The 22,629-nt window shown below is 38.1% G+C and overlaps 1 protein-coding gene across 2 annotated transcripts in view; it reads left to right on the top strand.

The window, feature by feature from the left end:
• Positions 1-22,629, top strand: part of USP34 (ubiquitin specific peptidase 34) — a 287,003-nt gene that overhangs the window by 144,265 nt on the left and 120,109 nt on the right. For both annotated transcript variants that reach the window (XM_066267204.1, XM_066267203.1), the window contains exons 22-29: positions 1,957-2,111; positions 3,230-3,343; positions 5,459-5,558; positions 5,694-5,853; positions 10,713-10,839; positions 10,935-11,082; positions 20,829-20,929; positions 21,132-21,341. In XM_066267204.1, coding sequence (XP_066123301.1) covers positions 1,957-2,111; positions 3,230-3,343; positions 5,459-5,558; positions 5,694-5,853; positions 10,713-10,839; positions 10,935-11,082; positions 20,829-20,929; positions 21,132-21,341 — 1,115 coding nt within the window. The remainder of the gene's footprint in view (positions 1-1,956; positions 2,112-3,229; positions 3,344-5,458; positions 5,559-5,693; positions 5,854-10,712; positions 10,840-10,934; positions 11,083-20,828; positions 20,930-21,131; positions 21,342-22,629) is intronic.

Genomic DNA, 22,629 nt, shown 5'->3' with positions numbered 1-22,629 from the left:
CCTGATAGACTCAAGTTGAAAATTTACTTCTCCCAGATCATAATTGTATTACTTTTATTGGCACAGTTTCTGTCAGGTATAATATGGTTACTACAAAGTTATGTATTTGTTAAGTTAATGAATTAATGTTGATTTTTAATATAGCAACAAATATATATATATTTTTGAGAGAGAGCGATAGACAAAGAGAAAGAGATGAGAAGCATCATCTTGTAGTTGCAGCACCTTAGTTGTCCATCAATTGCTTTCTCATGTGCTTTGACCAGGGGGTTACAGCAGAGCGAGTAACCCTTTGCTCAAGCCATTGACCTTGGGATCATGTTAATGATCCTGTGCTCAAGCAGGCGACCTTGGGCTTTTGAACCTGGGACCTCAGCATCTCAGGTCGATGCTCTATTCCCTGTGCCACCACTGGTCAGGCTCAACAAATACATATTTTTTTAAAAACTTAAAATAATAAAGTGTATATGTTGCCTATTGAATATAAATTGATGACTCAGCCATTTATAATACACTTATTTTATCATATAGTTCACTATAATTAACCTGGAGACTTTTAAAATTATTATCTATTTTCTTCACTTATCTTAATTACTTAGTGTGTTTAAGTTATTATATACAGTAAAGGTTGTTTCTATTTTGGGGTTTTTTTGTTTTTTTTTTAAGTGAGAGGAGGGGAGATAGCCAGATGCCTGTATGCACCCCTACCGGCATCCACCTGGCAGCGCCTGTCTGGGGCTGATGCTCGAATCAGCTGAACTGTTTTTAGTGCTCAGTGCTCATGCTTGAACCAACCAAGCCACTGGTTGTAAGAGGAAAGAGAGAGAAAAGAGGGAGCAGGAGGGGAAAACAAATAGACACGCACTTCTCATGCATGCTCTGGCAGGAGATTGAATGCGGGACTTCCACACACTGGGCTGACACTGTATCCACTGAGGCAACCGGCAGGGCCTATTTTTAGTTTTATGTTGACTCCCAGAGGCACAAATTGCTCTGAAAAGTAATCTGTATATTAACTATTTCTTTAAGAAACAGATAGGATGCTATTTTTCTGCTCAAACTGTAGACTGGCATTGCTACTAGGTAAATATATTTTGAGGTGTTTTTCATATTCTGAATCTCATCAACTTTTCCAGAGCAAGAAGTTTCTTATGATTCTGCAATACCTTCACATCTTTTCTTATTCTGGGGAATAACTCTAGGCTTTGGAACTTTTTATAATGTATTTTGTAAATCTCAGTAATGCTTTTATTTCTACCCTTTTAGATCGTCTCATTTACTCATATTCAGACTTGTGATTGCCTTTAATACCTTTTCTTCTCTATAAATGATTCTCTGACTTCTTTTTGTTGCACTATGGAATCATTTGATAATTGGGTCAAAGTACCATTCTCATTACATTGGCTCCCCAGCTATTTGTGTTCCCTGATGTGTTGTTATTCTCTGTTTTAGGTAGTCAGTTTCATTTTGCTTGCTTTTATCACAAGGCCTTTTTTTTTTTACAGTTTATAGAAATAATGCTTATTAGCATATATTATTTACCTCTTGTGTGCATAGAATGAGCTTTGAACATGCATGGTATGATATTCACTCTGTACTTAACCCTTAAACTTTAGAATTGATTTCTCAACTTCTGGGATTACCTTCCCTTAATCATGTATACTGTAATACAATAATATGCTTATTTTTATTTTTATTTTTGGAAGAATGATTTTCCAGACTATATGACTCTTGTAGGATACTATAAGTTTATATATTCTTTGATGATCTATATATGGATTATAGTTAACTATATTTTAAAAGCATGAATTACTTTAAACCTTTTATAAAATAATTTTTATAAATTGCTATAAAATACCTCCTTTATATTTTTGGATATATTGGTGCTTCTAGTACATTAAATTAGAACCTAAACATTATATATACTATGATTCAAAATTTGTAATTTTTATACAGGGTTAAGTCTAGAGCAAGTCGACATTTTGTGGCATTGTTTAGTAGAAGATTCTGAATGTTATGATGATGCACTACATTGGTTTTTAAATCAAGTTCGAAGTAAAGATCAACATGCTATGGGAATGGAAACCTACAAACATCTTTTCCTGGAGAAGGTAATTTTATTTCTTGACAGTTTTATTGTTTATATTGTTTTTTCATATTTCCTTTCTATCACTTAAAATATAAACTCTATAATGTTCTTTTTTTCCTCTATTGACATCTTTTTATAAAAATAGATAAATTGCTGTTTTACTGAGGTCCTTATATAATTGTTGATGCTTAGATTTTGCTTTAATTTTTTTCTACAGCGTTTATATCAAAATGAATACTTAGTGTATATTTACAAACATATTCTGTCTTTTAGGTATAAATTACTTAAACTAACAGTAATTAGCATAACTCTTTAGGCAAACACTAATAAGAAATGTGGGGGATTTTGGCATTTATTTATTAAATAATGAATAACATTGTAGTTAAGTTTTCAGGAGTTCTGCCCATGCCCAATAATGTAGAGCTGTATCGTGTGACTCTTCCTTCTTCATTAAATGGTGTAGGTTCAGCCAGTCTCCTGGCAGATATAAGCCGTCTTCAGATTTTTTGTAGATTCCTGGGAAGATAGTTTTAGGAGTTGCTGTGATGATATTAAAGATACTCTTCTATACAGTTTTTGTTCTCCTTTATCAGATGCAACAATTGGTTCAGGTGTCAATTTTTTTTATAACAGCAGAATAGTAGACTTTTTATTATTTTAATGCTATTTTTGAGATTGTAAAGACTCTCTGCAGACTCTCACATTATCTCTGTGATATGTAAACTAAATCAGTTGAAAGATCCAGAGCCAAAAAAAAAATGATTCAAAGCAAAGTTACAAATAGACCTTCAGGTATTTTAATTTCAACCTGTTACTTCCAAACTATACCTGTAGCAGCTCATCTCATAAATGTGCATGGTCTAGGTATATGATAAATGATCATTTTAAAATTTATTTTCTCTGGGTGTATGTTTAGTATAAAAGTTGAAACATTTCAGTTATTTTAATTATGATCTTGAAAAATTTTTATTCAGTGTTTATTTTAACTTTTCAAATTATCACTGAAAATCTGAGCTGGTACATTTCTTTCTATAATGTTTTCAGTAAAATTAGGTTTAATTTAAATCTAAGTTAAATCCACTAAAATAAAATGTTAACTTAATTACCACACTAAACTAGCTTCAAATTTTGTTTTTTAAGATGCCCCAGCTAAAACCTGAAACTATTAGCATGACTGGCTTAAACCTGTTTCAGCATCTGTGTAACTTGGCTCGATTGGCTACCAGTGCTTATGATGGTGGTTCAAACTCTGAGGTATGGATTTAGACTTGTCATTTTATTAGCTCAGCTATGGAATTTCTGTTGTATTTCTCAAACTAGGTTACTGAATTATCTTATATAGTTTATTAATCATTGACTTTATTAACTATGGAGACTTTTAAAGCCTTTTATTCTTAGGTTTTAAAAAATTTTATAAAGCAAATTTGGTGACTTTTTGTTACAAATGTTAACTTTTATTGTGCTTAATGAACTAATTACACATTCCTTGATTAATAGATAAGAGGCCATCTGAGTGTTCTTTTAGTCCTGTAAAAGCTCCGAGATAGTATAATCAAGTAGTTTTGTCAAACAGAGGCTGATTTGTCTAAAATACGATTTTTTTGCCATTTGTTGAGGCCAAAACTTTTAGTTGCTCTTGAGCAACTCCAGTATTCCTGTTGGTAAGCTTTATTCTAGAATAAAATATAACCTAAATGATCTTTGACCATGAAGTATAGGATTAATTTATTAGCTGAAGACCCTCACAAATTGCGATAGTTTTGATTTATGTATTATTTGTTCACATTTTTCATTAATTTTCTTCAGAAGATGCAATTGTGTTATAATGACAGAAAACTAATGTTAATCTGTGTGGTAAAGAATAATTTTATTTATTTAATTTATTTATTTTACAGAGACAGAGAGTCAGAGAGGGATAAATAGGGACAGACAAAAATGGAGAGAGATGAGAAGCATCAATCATCAGTTTTTCGTTGTGGCACTTTAGTTGTTCATTGATTGCTTTTTCCTAAGTGCCTTGATTGGGAGGCTACAGCAGACTGAGTAACCCCTTGCTCAAACCAGCGACCTTGGGCTTAAGCTGGTGAGCCTTGCTCAAGCTGGCGACCCCGGGGTCTTGAACCTGTATCCTCTGCATCCCGGTCCAATGCTCTATTCACTGCGCCACCGCCTGGTCAGGTGGTAAAGAGTAATTTTCATTGTCTCTAGAATACTTTTTTTTTTTTTTGTATTTTTCTGAAGCTGGAAACGGGGAGAGACAGTCAGACAGACTCCCGCATGCGCCCGACCGGGATCCACCCAGCACGCCCACCAGGGGGCGATGCTCTGCCCCTTTGGGGCGTTGCTCTGCCGCGACCAGAGCCACTCTAGCGCCTGAGGCAGAGGCCAAGGAGCCATCCCCAGCGCCTGGGCCATCTTTGCTCCAATGGAGCCTTGGCTGCGGGAGGGGAAGAGAGAGACAGAGAGGAAGGAGGGGGGGGTGGAGAAGCAAATGGGCGCTTCTCCTATGTGCCCTGGCCGGGAATCGAACCCAGGTCCCCTGCACGCCAGGCCAATGCTCTACCGCTGAGCCAACCGGCCAGGGCCGTCTCTAGAATACTTTTATTTTTACCTAACTTCTTTCCTTGTTTGAATAGTGTTCTTTTGTTGTTTTTTTTAAATTTTTTGGTCCTAAATCTTACTTTGAAATTACTGTTAAAAATTTCAATTTGTAATCTCAGTCAGACATCTGATTTACCTAAGAAGTAGTTATACTCTAATTTTGAGATAACTGCTTTTTATGTATAGACAGGACAGCTGTTTGGTCATTTCAGAAGTGTATCTTGTTTTACCCCACTCAACTTTTAAGAACTTTAATTCTCAACTTTTTTTGTGGTTTTCAGTGAAAACTTTCATCTCATAATTAACATAAATTTAAGTGACAACTTAGTGTAACATAGTTTTTAAAATTTTCTGTGAATACCTGTAAAGCAGTGACTTTATCATAGTATGTTGGAGAAAAGCACTGAAATATTGTTATACTAATAATTATGTGTGTATTTCCATTCCTTTGTAGCATGTTTTGGGGATTTTTAACCACTGTGTAGTTAGAACTTTTTGAGTTATAGAATATTACACATATATTGTCAGCTGCTCTATAAATAAGTATTTTTAGAATTGATGCAGCCATATCTCAGTAATTGAGGAAATTTCCAAGGCTTTTATTTTTTTTATTATGCTCTAATAACTAAGTAATAGGAATTACCTTTTAAATATTTTATAGGATATTAAAACTTTTTGATATTGTATGATTTAAATTTGTTACTTCATACTTGTCATTTGCATTATGACAGATAATAAAATTTGTGGTTGTCACATTTTTTTTTTTAGCTTTGTGGTATGGACCAATTTTGGGGCATTGCTTTACGAGCACAATCTGGTGATGTCAGTCGAGCAGCTATCCAGTATATTAACTCCTATTATATTAATGGTGAGTGATTTGAAATACTGCCTAATAGGTAATTTTTTATGTGTACCTTTTTTGTTTAGCTACTATTCATTTTTTTTTTTACATACAAAATAAGAATATAGGATTGATTCACATGTTTAAACATCTGATTTTCAGGTAAAACTGGTTTGGAGAAGGAACAAGAATTTATTAGTAAATGTATGGAGAGTCTTATGATAGCTTCTAGCAGCCTTGAACAGGAATCACACTCAAGTCTCACTGTTATAGAAAGAGGACTTCTTATGCTGAAGACACATTTGGAAGCATTTAGGAGAAGGTAATTTTTTAATGCCACATTAGAATGAATTTTGGGTTTTTTTTATTGCTGACATGTATTTTAGAGGTTTTGGGGGGGTCAAGGAGAAAGCATAACTTAACAAAAATGAAGTGCTATTATTAGAAGTAATTTTTGTCCATAATATGTACCATTTAGCAGTCAATAGGCAATATAGGTTTATCGTAAATATTGCAGAGCTTTAAACATTGTTAGTCTCTCAGAAGATATGCATGAATAAGAATTTCTAGACAGAATTCCATCACTAAGAAAGTACTGGTATGATTGAAAGGCAGAATACCACTACCAAAATGAGTTTCACTAAAACCCTCATCAAGAACATCAAATATGCTCTCAGAACTGAACCACGTTGAGTTTATTTCATTTGCTTTTTTTTTTCTTCCTGGACTAGGAGACAGTATATTAATTTTGAATTTCCATTTACCATGGAAACATGATAAATTTTGTGTTAATGAATCTGTATAATTAATTTAGACATACTCTGTATAATACAGAAATAAAGCAAATTAACATTTATGAATGTATCGACTGAAGTTAAAGGTGAGTAGTTTTAATTAAGAAATTCTGTTCATTAAAAATCATGAGTAAATGTTCAAATACAAAGAACTGTGTTAAAAAAATTTAAATAACTTCTTTCAACATCAAAGCTTAGCTTGATAATGAAAATGTCATGTACTTCACATTTATTGACACTTTATTTAAAATATCAGGAAATATTGAATAATAAAGATATTCTAGCCTGACCAGGTGGTGGCGCAGTGGATAGAGCGACTGACTGTGGCACAATGGACTCAGGTTTGAAACCCGAGGTTGCCAGCTTGAGCACGGACTCACTGGCTTGATTGTGAGCTCACCAGCTTGAGCGTGGGGTTGCTGGCTTGAGCCCAAAAGTTGCTGGCTTGAAGCCCAACATTGCTGATTTGAGCCCAAGGTTGCTGGCTTGAGCAAGGGGTCAATTACTTTGCTGTAGCTCCCTGGTCAAGGCCTATATAAGAAAGCAATCAATGAACAACTAAGAATCGATGCTTCTCATCTCTCTCCCTTCATGTTTGTCTGCCCTGTCTGTCCCTCTCTCTGTCTCTGTCACAAAATAATAAAATAAAATAAATAAAGATATTCTAGACAATCTTTATAAATAACATGACTCCATGGTCAAAATTTTTTACTTTACGATTGCAAATTGTGAAAATTCTGCTTAATTTCTTCTGTTTTTAAAGAATGTATAAGGGAACTCTAGAGTTTTTTACACAGAAACTTTACACTGCCAGGTAACTTGTACCATTTAAAAAAATATATAAGCAGATATGATATATTCAAATTAATAAAAGATTAAATGCTTATAAAATTTAGATATCCCACTAAAATAATACTGTAGAAAATAAAAATTGATATAATCTATTTTCCTACTGGAAGTTATTAGTCTTTTTTTTTTTTTGTATTTTTCTGAAGCTGGAAACGGGGAGAGACAGTCAGACAGACTCCCGCAGGCGCCCGACCCGACCGGGATCCACCCGGCACACCCACCAGGGGGCGACGCTCTGCCCCTCCAGGGCGTCGCTTTGCTGCGACCAGAGCCACTCTAGCGCCTGGGGCAGAGTCCAAGGAGCCATCTCCAGCGCCCGGGCCATCTTTGCTCCAGTGGAGCCTGGGCTGTGGGAGGGGAAGAGAGAGACAGAGAAGAGAGGAAGGAGAGGGGGAGGGGTGAAGAAGCAGATGGGTGCTTCTCTTGTGTGCCCTGGCTGGGAATCGAACCCGGGACCTCTGCACGCCAGGCCGACGCTCTACCACCGAGCCAATCGGCCAGGGCCAGAAGTTAATAGTCTTAATGATACATACAAGGGTGGGCAAGGTAGATTTATAGTTGTCAGTGTGGAAAACAATAATACAATCATAAATTTTTGTGTATTCACAGCTGTAAACCTACTTTTGCTCATCCCTTCTGAAATTTTCTCTATGTTGCAGGTCTACAAACAACCGATCTAAAAGGGCCTGTGATGTTTGAAACCCTTAGTCCTTAAACAATGTTACCAATGTTTTAAAATAAGTATTCATTTAAAAATTACTTAAAAATAAATTGAGGTTCTTTTTTTAAGATTTTATTAATTCATTTTTAGAAAGAAAGGGGGAGGAGAGAGAGAGAGAAAGGGGGAGGAGCATCAACTCCCATATTTGCTTTGACCAGGCAAACCCAGTGATTCAAACTGGCAACCTCAGTGTTCCAGGTCAACACTTGATCTATTGCAAAATTGAGGTTCTTAGAATTACATGATGCTTTTATAAGTTTAATGACTTTCATTAAAAACAAAACAAAACAAAACAAAACCCAGCCTTTCCTAGATGTACAAATTTTTTTCTGACTCATGAAAAAGTCACCAGATTCTCAATAGAAATCTTTGTATTTTTTCATGTTTTACTCTAAAAGTTAATGTTGGTATTCTTGTGTGTGTGTGTTTTTTTTTTCAGGGACAGAGAGAGAGAGAGAGAGAGGAATAGACAGGGACAGACAGGAACAGAGAGAGATGAAAAGCATCAATCATCAGTTTTTTGTTGCGAGACCTTAGTTGTTCATTGATTGCTTTCTCATATGTGCCTTGTCCGTGAGCTTCAGCAGACCAAGTAACTCCTTGCTCGAGCCAGCGACCTCGGGTCCAAGCTGGTGAGCTTTTGCTCAAACCAGATAAGCTTGCGCTCAAGCTGGCGACCTCAGGGTCTCGAACCTGGGTCCTCTGCATCCCAGTCCGACGCTCTATCCACTGCGCCACTGCCTGGTCAGGCTAATGTTGGTATTAAACAATGTATATAAATACTGATTTTATAGGTGGCTAGTAGAGAAACTAGGAAACAATTGAATAGCTAAAAAACTAAGAGGTAGTTTAATAATTTATCACACAAATCTTTGCACTATTGTCCAGTTTCAAGTGATTAATGTGATTAGTGCTATTACTAATTTAAAATTGACTAACATTTATAAAATAAAAATACAAAGTAATTTTTGTGTATTCCTTATATTAAGAAAATAAATAAAAATGTTTATTAAAGGTTGGTGTATTTTTTGTTTGTTTGTTTGTTTTAAAGATTACTTTATAATCTCAAACAGTGGTTCTTAACCAGAAGCAATTATGTTTCCCAGGGGTCATTAGGTAACTTCTGGAAACATTTTTGATGATCACAACTTAAGGGAGAAGGCGTATTACTGGCATGTAGTGGGTAAAAACCAAGTATGTTGGTTAACATCTTACATGCATGAGATAGTCCTCCTCCCCCCATAACAAAGAACATTGGGCCCAAAATGTTGTCTAAGATCACTCTTTTGCTCAGTAATAGAAGCTGGGCATTGGGTCACTTCTTAGCATTCAAGTCTGTTGTATTCCCTTACTTACCCTCCTTCTGTTCCAGCATTGCTGATTAGCATAAGATACTGATATTTTTTTTCCCTTAACTGAGTTCGGGTACCCTGGATCCTATCTTCAACAACTAAAAATCACTTAGAAAATTGATGAAATTTAGTGTGTCATACTAGATGCCTGTGTCTTTTGAAATATTAGTCTTCATAATTCATTTTGTAATTTTAGCTATTGTGGAATCAGCTTTCAAAATTCTGTTAGAAAAAAAAAATTCTGTTAAACTGGTTTTATTTACCAGAATTTTGGGGGAGGACTGAGGTGGGACAGACAGATAGGAAGGGAGAGAGATGAGAAACATTAATTCTTTGTTGCGGCACCTTAGTTGTCCATTAGTTGCTTTCTCATACGTGTTTTAACTGAGGGGCTCTAGCTGAGCCAGTGACCTCTTGCTCAAGCCAGTGACCCCAATTGGGCTCAAGCCAGAAACCACGGGGTCATGTCTGTGATTCCACACTCAAACCAGTGACCCTGCACTCAAGCCGGATGAGCCTGCACTCAATTCGGCAACCTTGGGGTTTCAAACCTGGGTCCTCTGCATCCCAGGCTGATGCTATATCCACTGCACTACTGTCTGGTCAGGCCAGAAAAAATTTCATCTCTGAAAAATGATTTTCTTTTTTTTTTTTTTTTTTCATTTTTCTGAAGCTGGAAACAGGGAGAGACAGTCAGACAGACTCCCGCATGCACCCGACCGGGATCCACCCGGCACGCCCACCATGGGGCGACGCTCTGCCCACCAGAGCTGGGCGATGCTCTGCCCATCCTGGGCATCGCCATGTTGCGACCAGAGCCACTCTAGCGCCTGAGGCAGAGGCCACAGAGCCATCCCCAGCGCCCGGGCCATCTTTGCTCCCATGGAGCCTCGGCTGCGGGAGGGGAAGAGAGAGACAGAGAGGAAAGTGCGGCGGAGGGGTGGAGAAGCAAATGGGCGCTTCTCCTATGTGCCCTGGCCGGGAATCAAACCCGGTACTCCGCACGCTAGGCCGACGCTCTACCGCTGAGCCAACCGGCCAGGGCCGAAAAATGATTTTCTTATACCTTTTTTTTTCTTAATGTAAAAATGACAGCTTGACATTTCTCTTACTGGATTAGTTTGCTTTAATTCCTCCTGCATCTCTTACTACCACTACTCCTCTGCCCCTCATTAAAAAAATAGTAATGTTCTTAATAGGATTTTTTCTTAAGTAATTTTTTGAAAACTATTTTTTAGAAGTTTTTAGCTATCTTTATTTAGGCATTTAAGATTGATTCAGTGTGATGAATCTAAACTTAGTGCTTTTAATTTGAAAATAAACAGTGCTATAGATTGAGTAAATTGGAATATGTAGAACCTTTTGTGGGCATTTCATTTTATAAAATATAAAAACTTCAGTAACATTAAAATGGTTTAAAATTCTATACTTTCTGTGTGTGTGTGTGTTTGTGTTTGTGTTTTAGGTTTGCATATCATCTCAGACAGTGGCAAATTGAAGGCACTGGTATTAGTAGTCATTTGAAAGCACTGAGTGACAAACAGTCTCTGCCACTAAGGGTTGTATGCCAGCCAGCTGGACTTCCTGACAAGGTAATTACATAGTTGAGTTTCCAGATTGATAACATTTCCTGGTTTAAATATCTGTTCTTTTTGTATTTTTAAATTGGTTGCATCTCATATTTCAGATGACTATTGAAATGTATCCTAGTGACCAGGTTGCAGATCTTAGGGCTGAAGTAACTCATTGGTATGAAAATTTACAGAAAGAACAAATAAATCAACAAGCTCAGCTTCAGGAGTTTGGTCAAAGCAGTCGAAAGGGAGACTTTCCTGGTAAGTCCAGTGGTTACAATTTTCCTATTTTTTAGGTTGTGTTATAATATCAACTTCAAACCTTTAATTCTTTAGAGACTACCAATTATGTCCTATCCACCTTCCCCTACTCTAGGTATAATGCCATTTTTAAAATTTGATTTTGAGAGAGGGAGAGAAAAGAAGCATCAACTCGTATTTTTCACTTCAGTTGTTCATTGATTGCTTTTTGTATGTGCCTTCACTGCAGGGCTCAAGCTGAGCTAGTAACCGTTTGCTTAAGCCAATGACATTGGGATCATGTTGAAAATCCCCGTGCTCAGGCTGCTGAGCCTGCGGTTAAGCCAGCAACCTCAGGATTTTGAAACTGGAACCTCAGAATTCCAGGTTGAAGGTCTATCCACAGTACCACCACTGGTTAGCCAGTGCCATTGATTCTTAAGCAAGAGTTAAGATTTACTTTAGATGTTACTTTTAAACATTTTCCATCATTTTTTTTAACTTTTGGGGGTTATTTGATAAGCACTTTCGGAAATATTAATTTGTTCCTATGTACTACTTAGTATCCAACAAATTTTTTTTTTAATGCTTTTTTTTTTTTTTTTTTTACATTTTACATTTTATTTTTTCATTTATTTTTTATTTATATTTTAATTCATTTTAGAGAAGAGAGAGAAAGGGAGAGAGAGAGACAGAGAGGGAGAGAGAGGAGAGAGAGAGAGAGAGAAGGTGGGGAGGAGCTGGAAGCATCAACTCCCATATGTGCCTTGACCAGGCAAGCCCAGGGTTTCGAACCGGCGACCTCAGAATTTCCAGGTCGACGCTTTATCCACTGCGCCACCACAGGTCAGGCCTCCAACAAATTTTTTTGCCATTTTGATGTATTTTTGTTTTTTTTCCGGAACATACGAAAATAATCCACCCTTAAATTCCACCTATGCATCTCCACTTACCTCCAAAAAAGTATCAAATTAAGGAAGTTTTCATGTGGGACTGAAAGGTATATATGATTCCTGCCTTACTGTTACGACTAATACATTTTTAGTGTCCTTTTATAACACACAAAATATGAGCTAATTGGAGGAATGATCATAAAAGCTGTTACTTTTTCTCATAATATAAGGGTCTGAAACTGTAACAGACCAAATACAGATTTAGGAAAAAAAAAATCTTAAAGTTTTAAAAGCTTGTTATTAGGACTTTTAACCTGCCTGTGTGCAGTTGGAATTCTTTGGCATCTTTTAGTAATGAGCCAACAATTCTTATTACAGCATGCTTAAGGTGAAATCATCTCTTCTGAAGTAGCAGATCTTAAATTTTGTTCTTAAATAATTAATATATTTTCTTGGTAGAAAAGAATAGGTGTTGAGAAGCTGCCTTTCTACCCTAATTTTTAAACCACCCATTTCTCTTCTCGAAGCAAATGTTATTGGTTTCTTACATATCCTTTAAGATACTAAGATATAATGTAAGCATATTTATATAGATATAGATACACACATATATATATATACACACACTTTACCCTAATTTTTAAACCACCCATTTCTCTTCTCTTGAGGCAAATGTTATTGGTTTCTTACATATCCTTTAAGATACTAAGATATAATGTAAGCATATTTATATAGATATAGATACACACATACACACACACACACACACATATATATACACACTTAAAACACAAATGAAGCATTCTATTTATTTCTACCCTTATAGTGCTTAACATTCTTAGAGAACATATACATATAGAAGGTTACCTCATTCTCTTTAAAGTTCTACATAATTTATAAGGTGGTACCATGATATATTTTTACGTATTCTCTATTAATGGACATTTAAGTTGTTTCCATTGTTTTAAAAATAATGCTATTACATATTGGCTAGTTATGGAATTTTCAGGTCATAAGGTATCTGCTATTTTACATTGAAATGTACGTAAAAAGAGAATGTGAAATAAGTAATAATAAATAAAAACCACCCATCTTTCTACTACCAAGATTAAGAACCAGAACATTATTAATCATTACTACTGTATCCCTTTCTAATATCCTTTCCACTTCCCCTTAACACTATTAATTCCTTAATGTATTATTCTTTTGTTGGTGTTTACAGTTTTACCTCTGGTATATATATTCCTAAACAATGTATTAAGTTCTGTGAAACAGATAAGTAAGCACAAACTTGATGTATTAATGAAAAAGGAAGTATGGCTGCTATTAGATGAAGGATCACAGAAGGTCATACGCCTATGATAAATCAGTATAAATCAGGTTATATTAGAGTATAAGCTTATCTCTAGTTTGGGATTTGTCTTTTTTGAGGTCTTACTATCCACTTGAATAACTGGATGTATCTAACATGTCTCTCTAAAAAATATTTTAGAAGTGTCAAAGTAACTTATTTTGTAATATACTCCATCTAAAATCTTAATGAAATTGTTTTATAATTGATGAAATTTACTTCAAACAGTAAATAAACTGAATAAATAAAGCAGTATATGAAATTATGAGATGAAAACCCAACATGATAATAGAAAGGTGAATTTCAGTACTACCTATTAAATGTTTTAAAACTGGCAGTAATATGATTTTGGTGAAGAATTGTTAAGTGAATAATAGATAAAATAGTATTATATTAATATGTGATAGTTTGGGGGCAGAAAGGAAAACCCCATTTCACTATAATATTCAAGTGTTGTGTTTTTTTTTAAACTTTATTTACTCATTTTATAGAGTTTGTGAGAGAGAGAGAGAGAGAGAGAGAGAGAGAGAGAGAAGGGTGGGGGTGGGGGAGCAGGAAGCATCAACTCCCATATGTGCCTTGACCAGGCAAGTCCAGGGTTCGAACTGGCAACCTCTGCATTCCAGGTCGACGCTTTATCCACTGCACCACCACAGGTCAGGCTCTTCAAGTGTTCTTTTTTAAGTATATATATATGTATATATACATACACACACACACACACACACACACACAAAATAAACTACAGGAAAATCGAGAAGAAAGATGATTAAATATGAAACCATTGGGAGAACCATGATTTCTATGCTTAGAAATAATGATAAAGACTTACATATTTCACTTGATAACAATGACCAGTTTTGCTACATAACAGTTGTACTTAGAGAAAATTGCCAAAATGAATCTTGCTGGAGGAACCCATTTTCCTTCTCTGTGTTTGACATATTATCTGATAGATTTTTTTTTTTTTTTTTGTATTTTTCTGAAGCTGGAAACGGGGAGAGACAGTCAGACAGACTCCCACATGTGCCCGACCCGGATCCACCCGGCACGCCCCCAGGGGGTGATGCTCTGCCCACCTGGGGGCGAATCTCTGCCCCTCGGGGGGGGGGGGGGGCGGAGAGCCACTCTAGCGCCTGGGGCAGAGGCCAAGGAGCCATCCCCAGCGCCTGGGCCATCTTTGCTCCAATGGAGCCTTGGCTGCGGGAGGGGAAGACAGAGACAGAGAGGAAGGAGAGGGGGAGGGGTGGAGAAGCAGATGGGTGCTTCTCCTGTGTGCCCTGGCCGGGAATTGAACCCGGTACTTCTGCACGCCAGGCCAGTGAGAACCAGCCAGGGCCTCTGATAGAATTTTTTTATTTGTGTGAAGGGAAAAGGTAATTTAACTTTCTATGTTGTTATGAAAGCAGTAATCCTGTTTCATTCTTTTCTGAAAAATAGCTGTCTATTGTCAGACCAATGGAGTCTTTCTACATTAAGTTAATAAAATTTAACAATATTTATTTCATTTTTATTATTCAATTATTTTATTATTTTACTTAATTTCCCTATTTTTTCTTCTTTTAATTTTTCAATTACAGTTGACATACAATATTAGATTGGTTCCAGGTATTCAACTCAGTGATTAGACATTACATCATTTATTAAGTGATCATCTAATTTAGTTCCAGTCTGACACCATACATATTTATTACAATCTTGACTATATACTCTATGCTCTACTTCTTAAAGCCTTCACCTTTTTCACCCATTCTGCTATCCCCCACTCTCATCTGGCATCCATCAAGATGTTCTCCATATATATGAGTCTGTTCCTTTTCTGCTTGCTGGTTTATTTTATTTTTTTAGACCTATTTTGTCTTGTATAATTTTTTTATTTTTTATTTTTATTTTTTTTACAGAGACAGAGTCAGAGAGAGGGATAGACAGGGACAGACAGACAAGAATGGAGAGATGAGAAGCATCAATCATTAGTTTTTCGTTGCGCATTGTAACAACCTTAGTTGTTCATTGATTGCCTTCTCATACATGCCTTGACCATGGGCCTTCAGCAGACCAAGTAACCCCTTGCTCAAGCCAGTGACCTTGGGCTCAAGTTGGTGAGCTTTTGCTCAAACCAGATGAGCCCGCGCTCAAGCTGGCGACCTGGGGGCCTCGAACCTGGGTTCTCTGCATCCCAGTCCGACACTATCCACTGTGCCACCGCCCGGTCAGGCTGTCTTGTATAAATATTGCTATCCCAGCCTTTACTTTATTTTCATTTTAATGAGAAATATCTTTTTCCATCACTTTAAGTCTGTGAGGGTCTCTTTTTTGTGAAAGAGACAGAGGGAGGGACAGATAGGGACAGACAGAAAGGGAGAGTGATGAGAAGCATCAATTCTTCGTTTTGGCACCTTAGTTGTTCATTGATTTCTTTCTTATATGTGCTTTGACAGGGTGTGGGGGCTACAGCAGAGCGAGTGATCCCTTGCTTGATCCAGTGACCTTAGGCTAAAGCTGGTGAGCCTTGCTCAAACCAGATGAGCTCACCTGGTCAGGCTGTGAGTGTCTCTTGATCTGAAGTAAATCTCTTATAGATAGTATATGGCCTTTTATTTATTTATTTATTTTTATTTTTTACTTAGAGACAGACAGTCTCTTGCATGTGCCCCGATTAGGTTCCACCCAGCAAGCCACCCCCTATAGGGTGATGCTCTGTCCATCTAGGGCCATTGCTTAGTTGCTCAGCAACCAAGCTATTTCAGCACCTGAGGGGAGGCCATGGAGCCATCCTCAGAGCCCGGGGCCAACTTGCTCAAATCGAGCCATGGCTGAAGGAGGAGAGGAGAGAAGGGAGAGTGGTAGAGAAGCAGATGATCACTTCTCCTGTATGCCCTGACTGGTAATCGAACCGGGGACTTCTATACACTGGGCCAATGCTCTACTGCTGAGCCAGCCAGCCCAGGCCAGCATATGTCTTTTGATTAGAGCATTTAATCCATTTGTATTTAAAGTAATTGTTGATAGATGCATATTTATTGCCATTTTATTATTTATATTTTTAAAAGAAGGCCCTTTATCATTTCTTGTAGTACTGGTTGGCTATAATGAGCTTCTTCAGCTTTTTCTTGTCTGGGAAACCCTTTATCTCTCCTTCCATTCTAAAAGACAGCTTTGCTCTGTAGGATGTTCTTAGTTGTAGGTTCTTGCTTTTCGTCACTTTGAGTATTTCTTGCCAATCCCTTCTGGCCTACAAAGTTTCTTTTGGGAAATCAGCTGACAGTGTTACGGGAGCTCCCTTGTAGGTAGGTAACTGCTTTCTTCTTTGTGTTTAACCTTTTGCATTTTAATTATGATGTGTCTTGGTGTGGGTCTTTTGGGGTTCATCTTGTTTGGGACTGTCTTTGCTTCCTGGACTTTAGGTCTATTTTCTTTGCCAGGTTAGGGAAATTTTTCATTATTTTTTCACAAAAGTTTTTAGTTCCTTGCTCTCTCTCTTTACCTTCTGGTAACCCTGTGATGCAAATGTTAGTATGCTTGATGCCCCAGAAGGCTCATTATACTATCCTCATTTTTTTTTTTTTGGATTATTTTTTCTTTTTACTGTTCTGATTGGATGTTTTCTGACTATTTCTTTAAAATCTCTGATTCAATCCTCTGCTTTATCTACTCCACTGTTGATTCCCTATAAGGTATTTTTCATTTTAGTTAATGTATTCTCCTTTTTTTTGGATTTTTCTGAAGCTGGAAACGGGGAGAGATAGTCAGACATACTCCCGCATGCGCCCGACCGGGATCCACCCAGCACACCCACCAGGGGGCGATGCTCTGCCCCTCCGGGGCGTCACTCTGTTGCGACCAGAGCCACTCCAGTGCCTGGGGCAGAGGCCAAGGAGCCATCCCCAGCGCCCGGGCCATCTTTGCTCCAATGGAGCCTCGCTGCGGGAGGGGAAGCGAGAGACAGAGAGGAAGGAGAGGGGGAGGGGTGGAGAAGCAGATGGGTGCTTCTCCTGTGTGCCCTGGCCGGGAATCTAACCCGGGACTTTTATACGCCAGGCCGACGCTCTACCACTGAGCCAACCGGCCAGGGCTGTATTCTCCATTTTAACTGGGTTTTTTTTATGTTGTCTAGTTATATATTTTTTCCTATCTCTTTGTTGAAGTTATTAGTAAGGTCATCTGCTCTTCCCCTGAGTTCACAGAGCATCTTATAACCAGTGTTTTGAACTCTGCATCTAGTAGATTGTTTGTCTCCATTTTATTTAGTTCTTTTTTTGGAGGTTCATTTTATTCTTTCTCATTTGGGACATATTTGTTTTCTTATTTTGGCAATGTCCCCGTGTTTGTTTCTGTTTATTAGGTAGAGTTGCTACATCTACCTGAATTGGTAGTGTGGGCTTACATAGTAGGTGTCCTGTAGGACCCAGTGGCATAGCCTCCTGTATCACATGATCTGGGCACTCCAGGTTCACTACCCTAGAGGCTGTGTATACCCTTCTGTTGTAGTTGAGTCTAGATTGCTGTTGGCACCTCAATGGGAGAGGTTTACCCCAGGCTGATTAGCTGTGAGGAATGGCTGTGATCACTGGAGGACTGGCTGTTCAGGGGCTGACCCTGTGAAGCAGGGCTTACTTCAGTGGGGCTTTGGTGCCTGTTGAATCCATTTTTTGAGTGTGTCTTGTGGAGGATATTTGATGGTGCTTGGACATGGTATGAAGCTGTCCAGCAGGTATAATGGCTCTGGAGCCTCCTTGGAGGTGCAGAACAAGGTCAGCTTCCACCTGTGTCCTACCTGGAACTACCCGGAATGAGCTATGGAGCAATCTGTAAATGACTGCTACTTGTGCTGGGCTTGGAGGTGCCCAGGAAAGGCCAGGTTATGAACCAAGACTGGATGTTGCTAGTGCCAGGCTGGGCACCACTTAGCCAGGAGTATGGTGCATGCCAAAGCCAGATGCTGCTTAATTGAGTGATTTTAGGAAAGTCCAAAGCATTAGCCAAGATAGGCCAGTAGCATGGAAAAGCCACTATGGCTGGGCCCTTAAGTTGGAGAGATTGGGGTCTCAAGGTACCACCGGTGTGCAGCAAATTGTGTTAGCCAGATTGATGGAGAGTCAGATGTGGCACCTGCCTGCTGGCTCTGTGGGTAGGAGGGCTTAGCAAGAATAATGGCTTTTGCCAGCACTTTTGTCTGGGAGAATACTGCCTCTCCAGCTCTTGCTTTGATGCCCTACAATTCAGTTTCTCGTTTTCAAGCTGCAGTCCCAGTGCTGGTGCTCTGCGTGCCTGAGTTACAGTAAGTCCATGCATGGGTCCTTTAAGGTAGTTGTTTTCAACCTTTTTACACTTGGGGACCAGTGAAAATAGGAGAATTATTTCGAGGACCACCAAGGCAAAAATCATAAGTGAATTTTTTTTTTTTTTTTCATTTTTCTGAAGCTGGAAACAGGGAGAGACAGTCAGACAGACTCCCGCATGCGCCCGACCGGGATCCACCCGGCACGCCCACCAGGGGGCGATGCTCTGCCCATCCTGGGCGTCGCCATGTTGCGACCCTCCTGGGTGTCGCCATATTGCGACCAGAGCCACTCTAGCGCCTGGGGCAGAGGCCACAGAGCCATCCCCAGCGCCCGGGCCATCTTTTGCTCCAATGGAGCCTTGGCTGCGGGAGGGGAAGAGAGAGACAGAGAGGAAGGCGCGGCGGAGGGGTGGAGAAGCAAATGGGCGCTTCTCCTATGTGCCCTGGCCGGGAATCGAACCCAGGTCCTCTGCACGCTAGGCCGACGCTCTACCGCTGAGCCAACCGGCCAGGGCCTCATAAGTGAATTTGACTAATATCATTGGGTCTGTAATCTTGATACAACATCTGAGTCGTTTAACTTTTTCACGGACCAGCATGAAATTTCTGCCAGACCACTTGCCAATTTAAAGTCACTGTAAAAGAGGAATTCTTGGGACTCCAGCAACCCTCCTTCTCACTCAGCTACAGTCCTAACTGGTTTTTTACAGGCAGAAGTTATGGGGACTTCTCTATCTGACACTGGAACCTTCTGCCAAGGGGCTTGATCTGATGCTGGGACCTGCTCCTCAGGAGGACCTCTGCGGCTGAGATATCCCTCATGATTTTTATCTGATACACATGAGTGTGGGACCAGCCTGTTTAGCCTATCTCTTCTGCATCTTTATATTCATTGTTGTAGGCTTCCTCTTTATATCCTTAGTTATACGTACTACATTCAGCTAGGTTGCAGATGGTTCTGAATGACATTTGTTCTGTAGTTTAGTTGTAATTTTGATGTGGTTTTGGGAGGATTCGAATACTGCACTTACCTATGCCATCATCATGACTGAAACTCCTTAATTTTTCTATTTTATTTAGCGTCCTTTTTAGAAAACAAAACAAAACATGGAGACCCTGTCTGGGTGGCTAAGTAGATAAAGCGTCCACCCAGTGGGCCTGAGGTTGCAGGTTCAATCCCCAGTCAGGACACACTTGAGAGGCAATCAATGAGCACACACTAAATGGAACAACTAAATGAAAACAAGTTGATGCTTCTTTTTCTCTTCCTCTCTCACTCCCTCCTTCCATCCCTCACTGTCCTTTCCTCTCTCTCTCTCCTTCTAATTGATGGAAAATATTTTTTAAAAATCATGTATTAATGTCAATGCCTGTTATGTTCTCATGCTGGTAATATATCTGTGAACATAACATCTCTGCTTCTGTGGACCTGGGATTTTTTTTTAATGGAGAAACATAAATATATAATGTCAAATACAATTAAGTGCTTTAAAGAAAGGTAAATCAGAGTAAGGGATTAATAGAATTGAGGCTCTTTAGATTGAGTGGTTAAGAGAAAAGCCTTTTAGACCTTATGTTTTAGATATGTGAAGGAAGTAAGGGAATGAGCTGGGTAACTGAAGCATATGCAGGTAGTGATCTAGTGAGAAATGAAGTTGAGGGTGTGGGCAGCAAAAAGCACTTTATGCTTTCTAGAAATAAATTGGCTCAATCTATTAAGTTTGTTGAATTTATCATATTCTGGGATGTTGTAACTGATGTTTTCTTTTCATCTTGGAGCTTTGTTTTTTAATTTTTTTCTGTGTTATAGTTTTTTTTAACTTTGTTTTGTTGGATAATTAGAAGGAAAACTTGATCAATTATAAATAATTGGTGGTTACTTGTGTAATGCATTAATGAATTTGATTCATCTGCATACGTTACTGGGAAAAATGCTTTAGGTTCCTAGAAAGTTCCATAGTGTTTTTTACTTGTAAAATTTTTCATGTTGTTAAGCAGGCAGAAAATCATCTAGTTAAGCTGATGTTAAAAGAGAGTTTTCTTATTATTTTCTGCCTAATGCTAACCTCAGACAACAGAATATAATGTAGGAAACATGCTTAATAATGTCTCCACTTTGCTCGGTAATGATATTTAAGCTTAATGTCCAGTGGAGTTCATTGCTATAACCATATTTTTATGTCAGCAAATAAGTTAACTCTTCTAAAAATGTTCACCTATGTTTTCTCCTCTTTAATTAAAGGAGGGCTTATGGGACCTGTCAGGATGATTTCATCGGGACATGAATTAACAACAGATTATGATGAAAAAGCACTTCATGAGCTTGGTTTTAAAGATATGCAGGTACACATAAATGTGATTTGAGTTTTAATAAGCTGACTTATTGTCAATAGTGGAATATTCGAAGATATAGTTTTAAAAATTCTTACTGCTTTTGTTACATTAAAATCATTTTAAATGAAGTTATTTTATACTTAAGGGACTTACTAAACCAAAACCTTGTTATGCTAATTCTTTCTTTTTCCTATTGCTTCTGTTTTTACAGATGGTTTTTGTATCTTTGGGTGCACCAAGGAGAGAACGGAAAGGGGAAGGTGTTCAGCTGCCAGCATCTTGCCTACCACCCCCTCAGAAGGACAACATTCCAATGCTTTTGCTTTTGCAAGAACCTCATTTAACTACTCTTTTTGATTTGTTAGAGATGCTTGCATCATTTAAACCACCCTCAGGAAAAGTGACAGTGGAAGATAGTGAGGTGATTTTATCATTTCATTTTCACAAAGTTTTGATTTGGCTTTCTGTTGAAAGAAAAATAATATTCTTATTAATTTCTTAAAGAGCAGTGAAACCTAGGAAGCCATTTATTCACTAGAAAGCCCAGCAGTCATACAAAATGACCGCTGTTTTAGATATTATAAATTGTAATTAAAATGATTTGTGCAAAGGTGTCTGCTAATTCAAACTGAATTACCCAGGGAAGGCGGCGAGGATGCCCCTTTGCTTAGTGCCCCATGGGGTTTCCCCCTTCTACTTGCTTAATTGCTTAAAGTAGAGTGCAATGAAGGAAACCACTGGTGGTACATTTCTTAAGAGCCACCGCTAGCTCAATAAATAAAGATGATTTAAATAATAAAATGTTAATTCACATGTCAAAGATCTCTTTGTACACAACATTGAGAAAATCCTTTCTTGCCACAATCAAATCGATTAGTTTCTAACTTGAAGCTTAAGGACTGACAGTATTCACATTTAATATTCATGTCACCAGAGGAATGCTCAAAAATTAAAGTTTCTCCGTTTGAAACTGTTTTAATCCTTTTTGCATTTCAGTCAGCATTACTCTGTCGTTTTTTTGCATTTCTCTCCTGCCTTTGTTCAAGGGACTCATTTTGTCGAGACAGGCTTTTTTGTCTTGCATCTGAGGCAAGCCTTGTTTCTCTATGCTCATCAGTCTCATTTTGCCGAGAAAGACGCATTCGCTCTGCAACTGAAGCAAGCCTTGTCTTTCTCTGCTCAGTGGTTTCTTTTTGTCGAGAAAGCCGTTTTTGTGCAGCTTTAGCTCCTTTTCTCTCCTCTTCAGTGCTGTATTTTCTAGGAGGCATTCTTAAAAGAAATTACGTTAAGACGTAGTTTTTATGTAAAACAGATGATTGCCAATGCAAACAAATGTTCACCTTCCCCCTGACCCGCTCAATTTGCATTCAGCCGTGGCAACTTCACCCCATTGGCTAGTACAGTTACGCAAGCAACCAATAAGCTATTGGCAACAAACAGACACTTAAGCCGCATATAATAAAGATTAGTTGTAAGTATGTAATGTGATCCAAGCATAGTGTTTAAAGCATTGATTTACAAGGATTTAAATAAGTCAGGCTTCACCTTCATTGAATCCAATGGGGAAGACACATAATTGACATAATTTACATGTTGAACAGATAAGTAGTTTTAAATAGTTTTAGGTATACTAACATAAATAATTTAGGTAGAGGTAGGTGCTAAGACTGAGACATGATGTGCCATTATTGGGGCATGGTGAAAGAGAT

Source organism: Saccopteryx bilineata, chromosome 3, assembly GCF_036850765.1.
Source record: "Saccopteryx bilineata isolate mSacBil1 chromosome 3, mSacBil1_pri_phased_curated, whole genome shotgun sequence".
Classification (NCBI taxonomy): Eukaryota; Metazoa; Chordata; class Mammalia; order Chiroptera; family Emballonuridae; genus Saccopteryx; species Saccopteryx bilineata.
This window is presented reverse-complemented; position numbering and strand designations above follow the sequence as displayed.